General features: G+C 42.1%; 2 protein-coding genes across 2 annotated transcripts; one reads left to right on the top strand and one right to left on the bottom strand.

The window, feature by feature from the left end:
- Positions 1–83: 83 nt before the first annotated feature.
- On the bottom strand, positions 84–2552 carry TIMM8B (translocase of inner mitochondrial membrane 8 homolog B). The gene is made up of 2 exons (XM_064288920.1): positions 2352–2552; positions 84–473 (listed from the first exon to the last, which is right to left on the bottom strand). The coding sequence occupies exons 1-2, from the start codon at positions 2433–2435 to the stop codon at positions 309–311; spliced, it is 249 nt and encodes an 82-aa protein (XP_064144990.1). The 5' UTR covers positions 2436–2552; the 3' UTR covers positions 84–308.
- On the top strand, positions 2546–11426 carry SDHD (succinate dehydrogenase complex subunit D). Its single transcript, XM_003415630.4, has 4 exons — positions 2546–2659; positions 6228–6335; positions 7917–8061; positions 9440–11426. Exons 1-4 carry the CDS (start codon positions 2608–2610, stop codon positions 9603–9605), a joined length of 471 nt encoding a protein of 156 aa, XP_003415678.1. The 5' UTR covers positions 2546–2607; the 3' UTR covers positions 9606–11426.
- Positions 11427–15096: the final 3670 nt, after the last annotated feature.

Consider the following 15096-nt stretch of genomic DNA (forward strand, 5'->3'; position numbering starts at 1 on the left):
CTTGGAACATACTTATTTGTAGTGTTCTACCAGTCAGAGATCACTATATTTATGCAATCCTAAAATGGAATTTAAAAAAAAACTTGGGAGAATCCACATTTATTGAATAACTGATACCATACAAAATGAAATTTCTGAGTTCCAAGTAAATTTCACTTTCTGAACATTCAATCTGCTACTTTTTAGCACCAAGAAGCTTGGTAACAGCCTGATGTTGACCTGACAATGGGATGACATCCTTACCCCACTGGCACGTTAATAACTAAAAGTCCTTTGTTTCTTTTGTCATTGGCCTGGGAGATGGCCTACTACCCGCCTTTCTGTACAATCTGGGCAAAGCGACTGGTGATAGCAAGGGTAGTATCAATGAAGCGGTTCACACAGCTAGAGAGACAATTTTCAGTGCGAGAGTCTAAGCGATTCCCTGGCTTCTCCACACACTTATCCCAACACAGCTCCATGAAATGATGCACCTGAAAGAAAAATCGTAACCATTAGGATCTGTGGATATAGGCCTAACGCTGTCCATTTTCTTATTTTTTTTTCCATTGTCGTCTTTTTCTGTTGCCAAAACCACTCTTTGAATCAACAAACCATGGAGTCCCTACAGGATCTCTCTTCTCACTTGCCAACTTGCCACCAACACGGCCCAGATCATCCCTAAATTGCAACAAAACCCTTTTATCAGCTACTTTTCTATTTTTCTCCTCTTTAGTAATCAAAAAACACTTTTCCATCAAGTCACTCACTTGCTTAATTCATCAACCTTAAATTTCTCTGCTAGCTGCACAAGGCACTCCCTTATATAACCCCCAACGTACAGTTTCAATGAGGCTCATACACAGTATGCCCCACTTGACTCTTCATGCTCCCATAATGCCCTCCCTAAAGATTCTTCCCATCCTTTAAGACAGTCCAGATTCTTAACCTCCTTGAAACCCACTGATAACTCTGCCGTCTTTGAACCTGTCCTATAGTACTTCTAATAGTTTAAAATACATGATTTGTTTAATGAATATCTCATGTTTTGTTTTCTAATTATGTCAAGTCCTTAATCAGATTGTGACTTCTCAGGCTGGGCTAAATCTTTTATATTCCCAAAAGCAGCTAGCATGGATGTAAACTGGGAAGGTAGGATAAGAATTCCCTCAAAATACTGCATTCCACTCAATCCGGAACTATCCCCTAGGAGAGCAGCTCTTAACCTTCCTGGGATCATAGACGTGAGAATCTGATGAAAGTTACGGATGCACTCCCCAGAAAAATGCACATACAGGCACATGTGTGTATTCTGAATGGTAAGGACCCCAAGACTGCTAACTAGGGTTCTTGCTCCTCATTCTCTGCAAATCCCCCACCTCCCAAAAAAAGAGAAAAACCCTTTTACTAAGGACTTACTATTTGGGAGGCTGGGTACTAAGTACAGGTAGTCCGCGAGACCTAAGTAGTCTGAACTCATAAGTCGGTTCTGACAGTAAGTATGATACCTCATTTTATTTTTCGTTATTATTGCCGTTTTTTTATCAGTATGTTTATAAATCATAACATTAAACATCTGTGACTGAACATGTGACAATAACATCAGCAAATTACATGCCGCAACACTATGTAGTACATGTCATTAGTGATAAGATGTAGAAGACCTCGGGAAGTTGTTCTGTGCGGTTGGTCCTAACTGGAATACCTCGTTAAGCCCGGGACTACCTGTATTCTGTCAATCTGCAGTCCTAAAAGATTGCTATCTTGTCCTCCATTTAAGAGGCGTGGTTAATTAGCCCCAAATCATGCAGTCAGTAAGGGATCATGCTGGGGTTTGAACCCCTGACTAATCGACTCCAAAACCCTTTTTCTTAACCAACAGTTTACGCTACTTCAGAGCCCACCTTTCCTAACAATGTTCTAGCATTCCTTAGTTTTCAAATACATGATTGCATATGATCCTGGGAATCCGGTGAGGCAGTGGACGATGAAGAAACCAAACCCCCCAGAGGTTGGGTATTTCGTCTAAGAGCACGTGCACGTAACGGGCAGAGGGAGGATTAGAATCCAGAGCTCTCAAACAGCCCGGAGATCTCCCTGGGTCGCCCAAACCTTCCTCCCCCTGCTTTACACTGTCTTCACCTCACGCTGGGTTGGCTCAGAGGGCACCTGAGCACCACCTGGGGACCGCGGCGTGGGGTGGGGGACAAAGACTCGTCTCTTTTAAGGAGAAAGGAGCACAGCAGGGATTGAGCCCCGGCAAACCGCCTGTGGCCTCGCCGCGCCGCCAGTGTGGAGCTTCCCGGGCACCCGGAACCTGTGCTTCACCCTCCTTCCCCTTCACTCTCCAGAGTTGCTCCCCGTCCCAGCACCTGTGCAGTGAACTGCGCTTTCTGCTGTTCGGCCGCCACAAGGCGCTGCAATTCCGCTTCATCAGCCTCCCCAAGCTCCGCCATTGCCCCAAGCCTCGAAAGCCTTCCGACAAGTGCGCATGCGGGCCTGCCGCGCACCCACCGTGGTGATTTCCGGCTCGCCGAACGGGTTCTTTTTCCTGTTTTCCTTGCGCGCTGGACGTTGTTACATAACTGCTTCCGGGTTGCCGAGTGACCTTGAGCCCTGAGGACCGAGATGGCTGTGCTCTGGAGGCTGAGTGTCTTCTGCGGTCCCCAAGGAGCCCGAGGTGAGGCATCCTCGCAGCCAGAGGCGCTCAGCGCAGCTTCCGGCGGGGGAAGGGACGGGGGTGAGGAATCGGCTGCAGAGGGCGAGACCTCTGGAGGAGAAGGGAATTTCTCCTTCGCTTCGGCTGCTCTGGCACCTGCTGGAAACCAGCGCAATGACCGTTGTCGCCCAAGGTCCCAAATATTCACCCGAGCGTGTATTTTATCTGCTCTGGGCTGACGTGGTGATCAGATAATCTGAAAAAGAGCTCCTTTTGGAAGTCATAGTCAGAGGTTATTCCACGTAGGCGTTCTCTTTTTTTCCCCCGTACGCTATCCATAGAATGCTTCCACCCCGAATAAGAAAGGAGGGTTAAGGTGGGGATCCCAGTGCCTGGTCTTGCCCGTTTCCCCTTGTGGACGCCCTGTGGTCGGTGCGTGTGAGTGTGGGGGTGGGGAAATCAGGTCGAGAATTATTTATTTAATTATTTAACATTTTAGGGTATACCAGACACTGTTGTAAGATTGGGATACATATGTGAATAAAACATGCTTCCTGCCCTCAAAGACCTATCATTAGTGAAGGGAAAACACACGTGGTTATATAATTTTAACATAAAGCAAAACTGTTGTGCTAGGCGTAAGAGTCCAGAGAAGGAGTGTTGATTTAGTTGTGTTTTGGAAGGAGCCTATGGGTGGCTCTTGGTTACAAACTGAAAGGTCCCAGAGGTGCTGTGGAAGAACGGCTTGGCAATTTACTTCTGAAAGTTTACTGCCATTGAAACCCTATGGAGCACAGTTCCACTCAGACATATGGGGTTGCCATGAGCCAGAATCGACTGGAGGACAATTTTGTTTGATTTTTTTTTTTTTTTGAAAGGATTACCCTGTCTTGGTTCCAGAAGGAGGTGTGCCTGATCTGAGTGTTGAGAATAAGGAAGGATAGGGTACTAAAGGCATTATGGTTAGAGCTACTGTGATTAGCAAAAGCAGTGATAAGCAGTTGCTGTCAAGTTGATACCAACTCATGGTGACCCCAGATGTGTCAGAGTAGAACTGTGCTCTGTAGGGTTTTCAGTGGCTGATTTTTCAGAGGTAAATTGATAGGATTTTCTTTAGAGGTGAGTTTGGATGAACTTGAACCTCCAGTGTTTTGGTTAGCAGCTGAGCACCTTAACTGTTTATACCATCCAGGAATTCCAAAACAGTGATGAAGGTGTAGAGACAGCATGGCATGAGAGAAAAACACAACAGATTGGATAGTATTAGTCTCAAGATTAAGGTGAGGAATGATAGAGGAATCTGGAAAGGTGAGTTAGAACCACATCACAGAGAACTTACAAGTCTTGATAAGGAGTGTACATTTTACCTGGTTTGTGAAGAGGAGTCATTGAAAGTTTTGACATACATTTGCAGTTTAGGTGGATTACTTTGGTAGCAATAAGGTAGATGGTGGTGATGGAAGATGGGGCAAGCTAAGACTGAAGTCAGGGAGACAAGTTAAGATATTATTGTAATAGTCCAGGCACAGATGGTGAGGTCCTGAACTTGAAAAGTAGTATGAAAAGGAGAAGATAGTCTCAAGAAATATTGAAGAGATGTGTCAGTAGGACTTAGTGATGCATTGAATTTAGTGGGGAAGTCCTATATGACTTCCAAATTCCTAGACTAGATGAAAGAATGCCTGGGACTGTGTTAAATAAAGTGGGAAACGTGCAAATGGCAAACAAGTGAGTTGAAGGATGATCTCAATTTTAAGCATGGTGACTTTGAGAAGCATGTAAGGTATCTCAGTGGAGAGACCAACCAGGCAGATAAACTTCTGACACTCTGGAGAGATGTCAGAGCTGGAGATACAGATTTGGGCATCATCAACTTACAGACAGTAGGTAAAACCAGGAATAGCCTGGGCTGGGCATAGGGAGCAAGGAGAACAATGGGCAGAGGTGGGAAAACCAACATTTAGTAGTGAATGAAGTAAAAGATTGATAAAATTATGGTCAGAGAAGCAAAAGGATAACTAGAAGAAAGTTCTCTCAGAAAAAAGGAGAGGCCATCTCCTTTTCATGCCAGGTGATACAGAGAGGTCCAGTAAGATGAAGATGGTACAGTACCTGTTGGATATGACTGCAGGAAGATCATTGGTGACTTACCAAAGCAGCTTTGTTGAGGGTAAAAGCAAGTTTCCAGAGAGTTGAAGAATGATTGAGAAGTGAGGAAGTGGATATGATTTGGACAACACTTTAAAGAAGCATGACTAGAAAGAGGAGGAAGAGAGAGCAGGGGAGAGTACATAGGCATTAGAGGACATGTGATCAAGGGAAGAATTGAATATATTACATGGGTTGAAAATGTTCACTGGGGAGGAATGAGGGGTTGAAGACACAGGAGAGGGAATAATAAGAAATTATCTTTTATTGAGTGCTTATAACATTCTGGGGAGGGAGAGTGGTGGTTCAGTGGTAGAGTCTCAAGATTAAGGTGACTCTGAAAGGTTACGGCCATTGAAACCCTATGGAGCACAGTTCTACTGAGACACATGGGGTTGCCATGAGTCACGTAGGAGACCTAGGTCTAATTCCGCTGCGCCCCATGTGCAGCCACCACTTGTCTGTCAGTGGCAGTTGGTGTGTTGCTGTGATGCTGAAGAAGTTTCAGTTGAGCTTCAAGACTGGTTGGACTAGAAAGAAAGGCTGAAGATCTACTTCCAAAAATCAGCCAGTGAAAACCCTGTGGATTACAACAGTCTAGTCCACAACTGATCGTGAGTTGGACACCCTGGACAAGACAGCATTTCGTTCTGTTGTGCGTAGGGCTACCATGAGTCAGTAGTCAACTCAATGGCAGCTGCAACAGCAATATAACATTCCGGGGACCATACTGAGCACCTTGCATACATTATTTTATTTTCAACACAGTATTGTGAAGCAGTGCTATTATTTCCATTTTACAGATGAGGAATTTGAGGCTTAGAGAGCCTGTTTAACTCAGTTGCCCATTATTGCATAGCTGGTAAGTGATGGAAAACCCACTAAAAAAACCATCGCTGTCGAGTCGATTCCGACTCAAAGCGACCCTACATGGAGGTGGGTGAGTGTAGCTTTATTTTTTTTAACTAAGAGGCAGGATCCAAAGGGGGACAGAAGGGGATGGCATCAAGGGTACTGTTGGAGAAACTGGTTTTGAAAAAGAGGAAGGTAATAAATGAACTTTCCAAACTAGATCAAATTCCTTGAGGGCAAGGATTTTATCTCTTTTGCTTCAGTGTAGATTATAATCTTGTGTGTAATAAATGTTTGTTGGATGAATAGATAAATACTGTAAATGGAAAGAGAAAGTAGCTACCATTTTTTAAAAAAACTAATACAAGTGAGGTCCTTTTACCTAAGTAGTTCATTGGTTCTTCAGTCTATCAGTAGATACTTAACTTGGCCTTACAGCAATGAAGTGAAATAGATGTTGTCTTCATTTTACAGATGAGTCGTTATCCCTTGTTTGGAGTTAAGTGATTTGCCTATGTTTATTTAGAAAGTCTGTTAACCCTGGTAAAAGTGGAGGTGTTTATGATCCCCCTAATTTTTCTTTCCTCAGCTCCATTCTTCCGGACCCCAGTGGTCAGACCTGCCCAGGTCTCAGCATTTCTCCAGGACCGGTCTACCCCAGGAGTGCAGCACATTCACCTGTCCCCCCGCCACCATTGTATGTTCTCTTCATGACCTTTGCTTTCTGGGCCCAGGCCATCACAGACCTTTGGCGGGACTTGACTTGAAGTCTTTGTGGGAGACTCTTGTGTCCAATTCTGTAAGATGAAGATCTAGCCTACAACTTTGGGTAGACTATGCCAGCATAGTCGAGTGAGGCCATTTGCACTCAAAAAGAATCTTTTTCACTTAAGTCTTTTTAAAACTTTTTTTTTTTTTTTTTAAGACAGTAGCTCTGTAGGAAAGTCTGTTCAATATAGTTTAGCCACTCTTATTTATTTAGCTAATGGAGAGGAGCCAGATGGGGATAATTTAGAATAGTAGACAATTTAAAAAGTCATGTCTTGTAGAAATGCATCATGTATTCCACAAGCAGTTCACCTGCCTTTTTTTTTTTTTTAATTAAAATCATATGGCATTTCCTAGATGAATACTATTTAGATATTATTAAAATTAGTCTTAGAACTGTAGGTAAATCTGGAGGTGAATAATTGGGTTGATTTTATTACCATTTTTAAAGTCTAGAGAGGTCAGTATTTTACAGAAATGCAGATTTTGCTTGTTTCTCAAGTCAACCACTTATATACAGTCGCATCTGACTTGTGAGAGATTACGCAAATATAGTGCTGTTTCAGCTTTTAAGGATCTCTTTGTCTTTGCTTAGTTCAGTTAATTTTAGCAGAATGGTTTTAACTTGGGGGGCTCATAGGCCTGCAGGAGATCCCTCGAAGTTATATGTGTAGTAGTTTATATATATATTTTGGAAAGAAGCGCCATCCCTTTTATTAGACTCCCAAAGGGACCTGTAATCAAAACCACATTCCCATTGCCATCGAGTTGATTCCGACTCATAGCGACCCTATGGGACAGAGTAGAACTGTCCCATAGGGTTTCCAAGGAGCAGCTGGTAGATTCAAAATGCCAACCTTTTGGTTGGCAGCCAAGCTCTTAACCACTGTACCACCAGGGCTCCAATAGAGCTTCTCAAAAAATATTGGAAGCCCACGTGGTTTTTCACTTGTTTAAAATAAATTTTCACGTTCCATATCTGTTTGGAGCTATTCGTAAGCAATGGGACAGAACGACAGTGATCTTAAAAATTGAATCAGGACTTTGTTTCCCCCTGAGTTGATTGGTTTCATTTTTTTTTTGAGATCTGTTAATACTCATTTACTTCCAAAGATTAGAAGATGTAAATAGACAAGTAATATTTTAAAGGAACTCCTCAGGCATCATTCACTTCTGTTCACAAGGTGTCTGTCCACTTCATTGAAGTCCAAGATTGGCTTAACTTTGCAAAGATATGTCGTCCGTCCTCTTGTCTATAAGCAAAGTGGATATGTCTTCTAATTCAGAAATGTGGGCATTGAGACACTCTTGTGCTAAAAGACTTCAGAGAAGGGAGATAGCATCTCTCTGAATTACCTCTTTTTACATCTTATCCTCCTTAGGCTTAGAGTTAAATCTTATATGCATATGGTTTGCTATTCTGTCAGTTTGGGTTATTTTGTGGCAAATGTCGAACATGGGACGTGTGTATTTCCCCCCTCATCTCTTGTGAATTTGGTTCACTTTGTAGCTGCTTCAAAGGCTGCATCTCTCCACTGGACTGGTGAGAGGGTTGTCAGTGTTTTGCTCCTGGGCCTGCTCCCAGCTGCTTATTTGAATCCTTGCCCTGCGATGGACTACTCCCTGGCTGCAGCCCTCACTCTCCATAGTCACTGGCAAGTATAACAGTCCCTTTGGTATTTTGTTCTCTGCTCAATTTGCTCAAATCGGTTCTTTGCTCAATTCCCTTGGGGGGAAAACATATGTCTGTTTCGAAGGGAATTGAAAACATGTCCACACAGAAACTTGTACATGAATATTCGTAGCTGAAAGTGGAAACAACCCAAATGTTCTTCAGCTGATGAATAGACAGACAAAATGTGGTATATTCATATGATGGAATATTATTTGGCCGTAAAAAGGAGTAAAGTACCGATATATGCTACAGCATGGAAGAGCCTTGAAAACATGCTAAATGAAAGAAACCAGTCACAAAAAGCCACAAATTGTATGATTCCATTTATATGAAATGTCCACAATTCATAGAGACAGAAAGTAGATTAATGGTCGCCAGGGACTGGAGGGAGGAGAGAATGAGAAGTAACTGCCAATGGGTAGGGACCTTCTTTTTGGGTTAATGAAAAAGTTCTGGAATTAGATAATGGTGATGAGTACACAACTCTGTGAATATACTAAAAACCACTAAGTTATATACTTTAAAAGGGTGAATTTTATGGTCTGTGAATTACAAAGCTATTATAAATGAAAGTAAAATTAGGTCATTTCTTATGTAGGTCACTTCTCTGCTTCAAACACATCAGTGGATTCCCACTATAGCTCAGATGAAACTCACACCCCTTATCGTGACCTTCAAGGCCCTACATGATCTGCCGTGCCTTCCTCTCATCTCTACCTCACTCACGTGCTCCAGGCACACTAGTCTTTTTACTGTTCCTCGGGGATGCTAAGGTCATTGTCAGTTTTGTTTGGGATATTTCTTCATAAAAAATAGTACATATATATTTACTTTTTCTGCCTTTCTCTTTAATTAGAGTGTGTGTTCCTTAAGGGCAGGGATGTTGTCTTGTTTACTATATTCCCAGCATATATAACAGGTTCTGGCACATAATATCTGCTCAGTAAATACTCTTTGAATTAATGACAAACTCCACAGAGTATTTGTTTTTGTTTAAAAAAAAAAAAAAAAAAAAGTTTTGTAAGTAGATGACATCACTGTCTCTGGTACAATTGATCCTAAAAAATTAAATCCTAAGAGTAGGAAGATGTATTTATTATATTATTAGGAAACTCTTGGTTCTTTTATTTTGATTGATGATTCTTATTATTGTGAGTTGCTTTGGTTTAACATTACGGTAAAGGATAGAAATAATTCCACCTGTGAAAATAGCTACACGGTTATCTCCCAAAGTAGCAAACAATTATTGGAGTGGCAGATAGAGACATAGGATTTTGAACATGAGCGACTATTTTTTTTTTTTTTTTGTAGTTAAGTTACAGCCTTCTAACTTCACTTGTTTTTTTTTCTCTTTTTAGGGGTATTGGACAAGTTGTTACTGACTACGTCCATGGGGATGCATCACAGAAGACTGCCAAGGCAGGCCTCCTGGCACTCTCGGCTTTAACCTTCGCTGGTCTTTGTTATTTCAACTATCATGACGTGGGCATCTGCAAAGCTGTTGCCATGCTGTGGAAGCTCTGACTTTTTTGACCTCATCCCTTAAAAAATGATTGTATACCTCTTTGCCTCTGCTCTGTTATGCAGTTCAGCTGACAATAAGGAGGAAATAACAGATAAGTCCATTGGTGAGATATCCCTCTTCTCTTAGTCACATGGATATTTGCAGAATTTAACCTTTAAGGAAAAGGTTTGAGAGGAATTACATTCACAAAATAGTGAGACTGAGCTCTGTATTCTCGTGAGATACTGGGATTGTCTCCCAGTATATATACATTATATACAGGCTTTTGCTTTTTAATTTACCAATCTCTTAATGGGAACTCAGTTTATTAGTGTCAGCACATTATCATCAAACCTCTTCCATATTTACTCTGGGAATGACAGACAGTGGGAAAGACTGTTAACTCGTAAGTAAAGATTTTGTAGAAAATTAGACTTGTTTAATTTTCAAAAACTTCTCTGCCTGTGCAGTTGATGCCAGCTACTGGTGGCTACATGTCCTAGGGAAACTTTTAAAATTAAAAAATGCTGATATCTCACCTTACTAATTTCTAAGTCCTGGGAAGAAGAGCTTGGAGAATTTTTGAATATAGACAAGTTCTGTGTAGAGAAGAAGTGCCCTTGTAGATGTATTAAAATATTACAGATTCTAAACTGATTTATCCTTCAAATGTCCTTAAATAGTCTGCGTACAAATGTAGAACTATGATGTAACAAATGATTATTTTCTTTGGGCATTTCTAATGTGCAAATGTATTCTATGAAAATAACAAAAAATTGTAAAATAAAATGCCAGATAAAGTAAATATGTTCTGGTCTTTTATGTATTAATTGTCCCTTGTTTTTAGGTCCCTGGGTGGTGCAAGCAGTTTGCCCTTGACTATTAGCTGGAAGGTTGGTGGTTTGAACCCACCCAGAGGCACCACAGAAAAAGGCCTGGCGATCTGCTTCTAGAAAGTTTTCAGCCAAGAAAACCCTGTAGAATCAGTTCTATTCTGTAACAGCACGTGAGATCGCCATGAGTGGGAATCATCTCAGTGGCAGTTGGTTTGGTTTTGATTTTGGTTTCTAGTTTTGTTCATCAGAACTGAGTGTCTTCTGCATCCACAGCACTTTGGGTAACACTAAAACAATTAGGACTAAGTGTTTAGATTTCCTTTTGGGGCTTAACAGTCGAGACAGACACAAAGTACTGTCATATAGAATAGACTTATACTCAGTATAAGTTGGTGTGAGTGGAGTATTAAGATCAAGTAGGGGCCTCTAGAAGCACAAATGGTTGAGGGCTTGATGACTATCTGAAAAGTTGGCAGTTCAGACCCACCCAAGGGTGCCTCAGAGGAAAGGCCTGGCAGTCTGCTTCCCAAAGGTCACAGCCTTGAAAACCCTGTGGAGCAGTTCTGCTCTGCACACGTGGGGTCACCATGAGTCTGCATTGACTTGATGGCAACTAACAATAGGAATTAGAGCTAGGTCCAGGTTGTGGTGGTCTACCGTGGCCAGCTTTTGGAATTGAAATTATATTCTGTGTGCATCTAGTCTAGTCTAAGAGTTCAGTGTAAGGTGTGATGGTTTCTTGTAAGGATATAGAGTAACTGTTAAGGGAGGGGAAGCTGAAGCCTGGCAGAGGAATTGACTGGGCAGCTAAGACAACTATTGAAGGATAGCTGGCTAGAAGGGCACAGACAAAGGGTAAGGTGGTCCATGAACATCTTTGTACTAGGGGGTTAAAGATAAGCTCCTCTTAAGCTTATGGAGCCCTGGTGCTGCAGTGGTTAAGAACTTTGCTGCTAACCAAAAGGTCTGCAGTTCAAATCTACCAGCCGTTCCTTGGAAACCCTATGGGGCAGTTCTACTCTGTCTTATAGTGTCGCTATGAGTTGGAATTGATGGCAACAGGTTTGGTTTTGGTTTGATTTAATGTGCTTATGGTCTTATAGGAGATTCAAATGTTCATGAAGAGTTGGGGAAGCAGTGATTAACTGATTTGGGGATGGATTCAAAAAGGTTTCAAAAGGGATTGATGCCCGAGTAGCAGCGGCATACCAAGGGGTGAGGGGACCAGTCTGCCCTGGTGGAGAGGATTATTTTATTACTGGCATTGTTTAGAATTGCTGGTGCACAGTGACCGACCTTTAGTCAGTTTTATTATTGCTTTTAAATTCTTCACAGTATTGCCCCCTTAGTGTTGTTCCCACCGCCCTCCACCCTGTACACCACTACTATACAACGGACTGATGAAATGATGTTTTCCATATTGTCAAAGAACGGTGGGCAGTGACTCTGGATAACATGGGACTCTGTAGCTATGCGATACTATCAGATCCTAGCTTGGGTCTGGAAGGGTGTCTACTGCTAATAAGCTTCACTAGCTAGTGAATTGAGGGGCTAGAGTGGAGGCTGGTTGGGTACTGTCTGCCCTAGGTCTCTGGTTGGTTTGGTAATTAGCATGGAGCTATGCTGCCATTTCAGGAAATCAGTGGGTTGCTATGAGGTACTGGAACAGCAGGGGAAATGAGGCAGGGGCCAAGGGCAATAGATTTCTGAGGTTGTGCAGAACATAACATTAGAAAGGACATAAGTCCCTGGGTGGAGCAATCGGTTTGTGCTTGACTACTTACTGAAAGGTTGGTGGTTCGAACCCACCTGTAAAGATTACAGCCAGGAAAGTTCTATAGAGCAGTTCTCATCTATAGCACACGGGGTCTCCATGAGTCATTGACTCCACAGCAAGGTTAGGAAAGACATTTACATTTAGGAATGTTGATAAGCTAGAGGTAGAAGTAGTAGACTGAACTTTGACAGTGACAGTGGAATATAGGAATCAACTTGAACTTTGACAGTGACAGTGGAATATAGGAATCAACTTCAAAAGGTATTGTAGAAGTTAACAACATTCAATAAATAGCAGGTACCTCACCCAGCAGGCACTGTGCCAGGTACCGTGAATAAAGAGGTAAGTATTTCCCAGCCCTTAAATTCATAGTCTGACCAGGGTAACATAAATGATTGCAATACAATGCGATAAGTGCTATAATAATTAAGTACACAGTGATGTAACAAAAGGTGAGGTAAGAATTTGTCTGCAGGTTTCCTGGAAGAGAAGTTTCTTGACCTGGGTTCTAAAAGATAAGGAGTTAATAAGTGGCCAAGGAAGCTGGGGCTAGGTGTGAGGATGACAGGAGGCTGGCATATTTAGCAGAAGAGCACATGTAGTTTGGTATGACTGCAGCCTAGAGAGATGATTGCAGAGGACCTTGTATGTCGTGGTAAGTAATTGATACTTTATCTCAATGGCAATAAGGAGATATTGTTAATGATGCAAATGACTTGGTCAGATTTTTATTACACGTAGATTATGCTGACAGCTGTGTGAAGTATGAGTGTGAGGAAAATAAACATGGGAACAGATGATTTTCGTGGTCCAGAAAAGAAATGCTGAGTTCCAAAGGCAGTGGTAGTTGGAATGGAGAACAAATTCAAGAGATATTTAAAACTTCGAAACAATAGAATTTATGCTGGGGAGTGAAAGATTAAGAGAGGGAGTAGTCTAGGCTCAGTTTTTTGTCTTGTGACCAGGTGTTGGAAGGCGATGTCATGAAATAGAGTACTAAGAATTTCTGAAGGAAAGTTAGATGGTAGTGGGGGGTGGGGTGGGTTGGGGAGGATTGGTCACTACTAAAGTTTTTTTTAATTTTTGTGCTTTAAGTGTAACTTAACAGATCAAGTCAGTATCTCACACAAAAACTTATAAAACACCTTGCTACATACTCCCAATTGCCCTCCTCCTAATGAGACAGCCCGCTCCCTCCCTCCACTCTACTTTCTTGTCCATATCACGAGCTTCTAACCCCCACCACCCTCTCATCTCCCCTCCAGACAGGAGATGCCAGCATAGTCTCAAGTGTCCACCAGAGCCAAGAAGCTCACACCTCACCAGCATCCCTCTCCATCCCATTGTCCAGTCCAATCCCCGTCTGAAGAGTTGGCTTTGGGAATGGTTGCTATCCTGGGCCAACAGAAGGTCTGGGGGCCATGACGACCAGGATCCTTCTAGTCTCAGTCAGACCAGTAAGTCTAGTCTTTTTACGAGAATTTAAGGTCTGCATCCCATTGCTCTCCTGCTCCCTCAGGGGTTCTCCGTTGTGTTTCCTGTCAGGGCAGTCATCAGTTGTACTGGGCACCTTCTAGTTCTTCTGATCTCAGGCTGATGTAGTCTCTGCTTCATGTAGCCCTTTCTGTCTTTTGGGCTCGTAATTACCTTGTGTCCTTGGTATTCTTCCTTCTCCTTTGGTCCAGGTGGGTTGAGACCAATTGATGCACCCTTAGATGGCTGCCTCCTAGCGTTTAAGACCCCAGATGCCACGCTCCAAGGTGGGATGCAGAATGTTTTCTTAATAGATTTTATTATGCCAATTGACTTAGATGTCCCCTGAAACCATGGTCCCCAAGCCCCATCCCTGCTACACTGACCTTTGAAGCATTCAGTTTATTCTGGAAACTTCTTTGCTTTTGGTTTAGTCCAGTTGTGCTGACCCCGCCTGTAGAGCGTGTTGTCTTTCCCATCACCTAAAGTAGTTCTTATCTACTATCTAATTAGTGAATACCCCTCTTGCACCCTCCCTCCCCCCTCTCGTAACATAAAACAGTGTTTTCTTCTTAAACTATTTCTCAAGCTCTTATAATAGTGGTCTTATACAATATTTGTCCTGTTGCAGCTGACAGTTTTCACTCAGCATAATGCCTTCCAGATTCCTCCATGTTATGAAATGTTTCACAGATTCGTCACTGTTCTTTATTGATGTGTAGTATTCCATTGTGTGAATATACCATAATTTATTTATCCATTCATCCGTTGATGGGCACTTTGGTTGCTTCCATCTTTTGGCTATTGTAAACAGTGCTGCAGTGAACATGGGTGTGCATAGATCTGTTCGTGTAAAGGCTCCTATTTCTCTAGGATATGTTGCAAGGAGTGGGATTGCTGGATCGTATGGTAGTTCTATTTCTAACTTTTTAAGGAAGCGCCAAATCAATTTCCAAAGTGGTTGTACCATTTTACATTCCCACCAGGAGTGTATGTGTTCCAGTCTCTCCACAGCCTCTCCAACATTTATTATTTTGTGTTTTTTGGATTAACGCCAGCCTTGTTGGAGTGAGGTGAAATCCCATTGTAGTTTTGATTTGCATTTCTCTAATGGCTAATGATCGTGAGCATTTCCTCCTGTATCTGTTAGCTATCTGAATGTCTTCTTTAGTGAAGTGTCTGTTCTTATCTTTAGCCCATTTTTCAATTGGTTTATTTGTCTTTTTGTAGTTGAGTTTTTGCAGTACCATGTAGATTTTAGAGATCAGTTGCTGATCAGAAATGTCATAGCTAAAAACTTTTTCCCAGTCTGTAGGTAGGCTTTTTACTGTTTTGGTGGTCTTTGGATTGAGCATAGGTGTTTGATTTTTAGGAGCTCCCATTTATCTAGTTTTTCTTCTGCATTCTTACTAATGCTTTGCATAC

Source organism: Loxodonta africana, chromosome 7 (genome assembly GCF_030014295.1).
Source record: "Loxodonta africana isolate mLoxAfr1 chromosome 7, mLoxAfr1.hap2, whole genome shotgun sequence".
Lineage (NCBI taxonomy): Eukaryota > Metazoa > Chordata > Mammalia > Proboscidea > Elephantidae > Loxodonta > Loxodonta africana.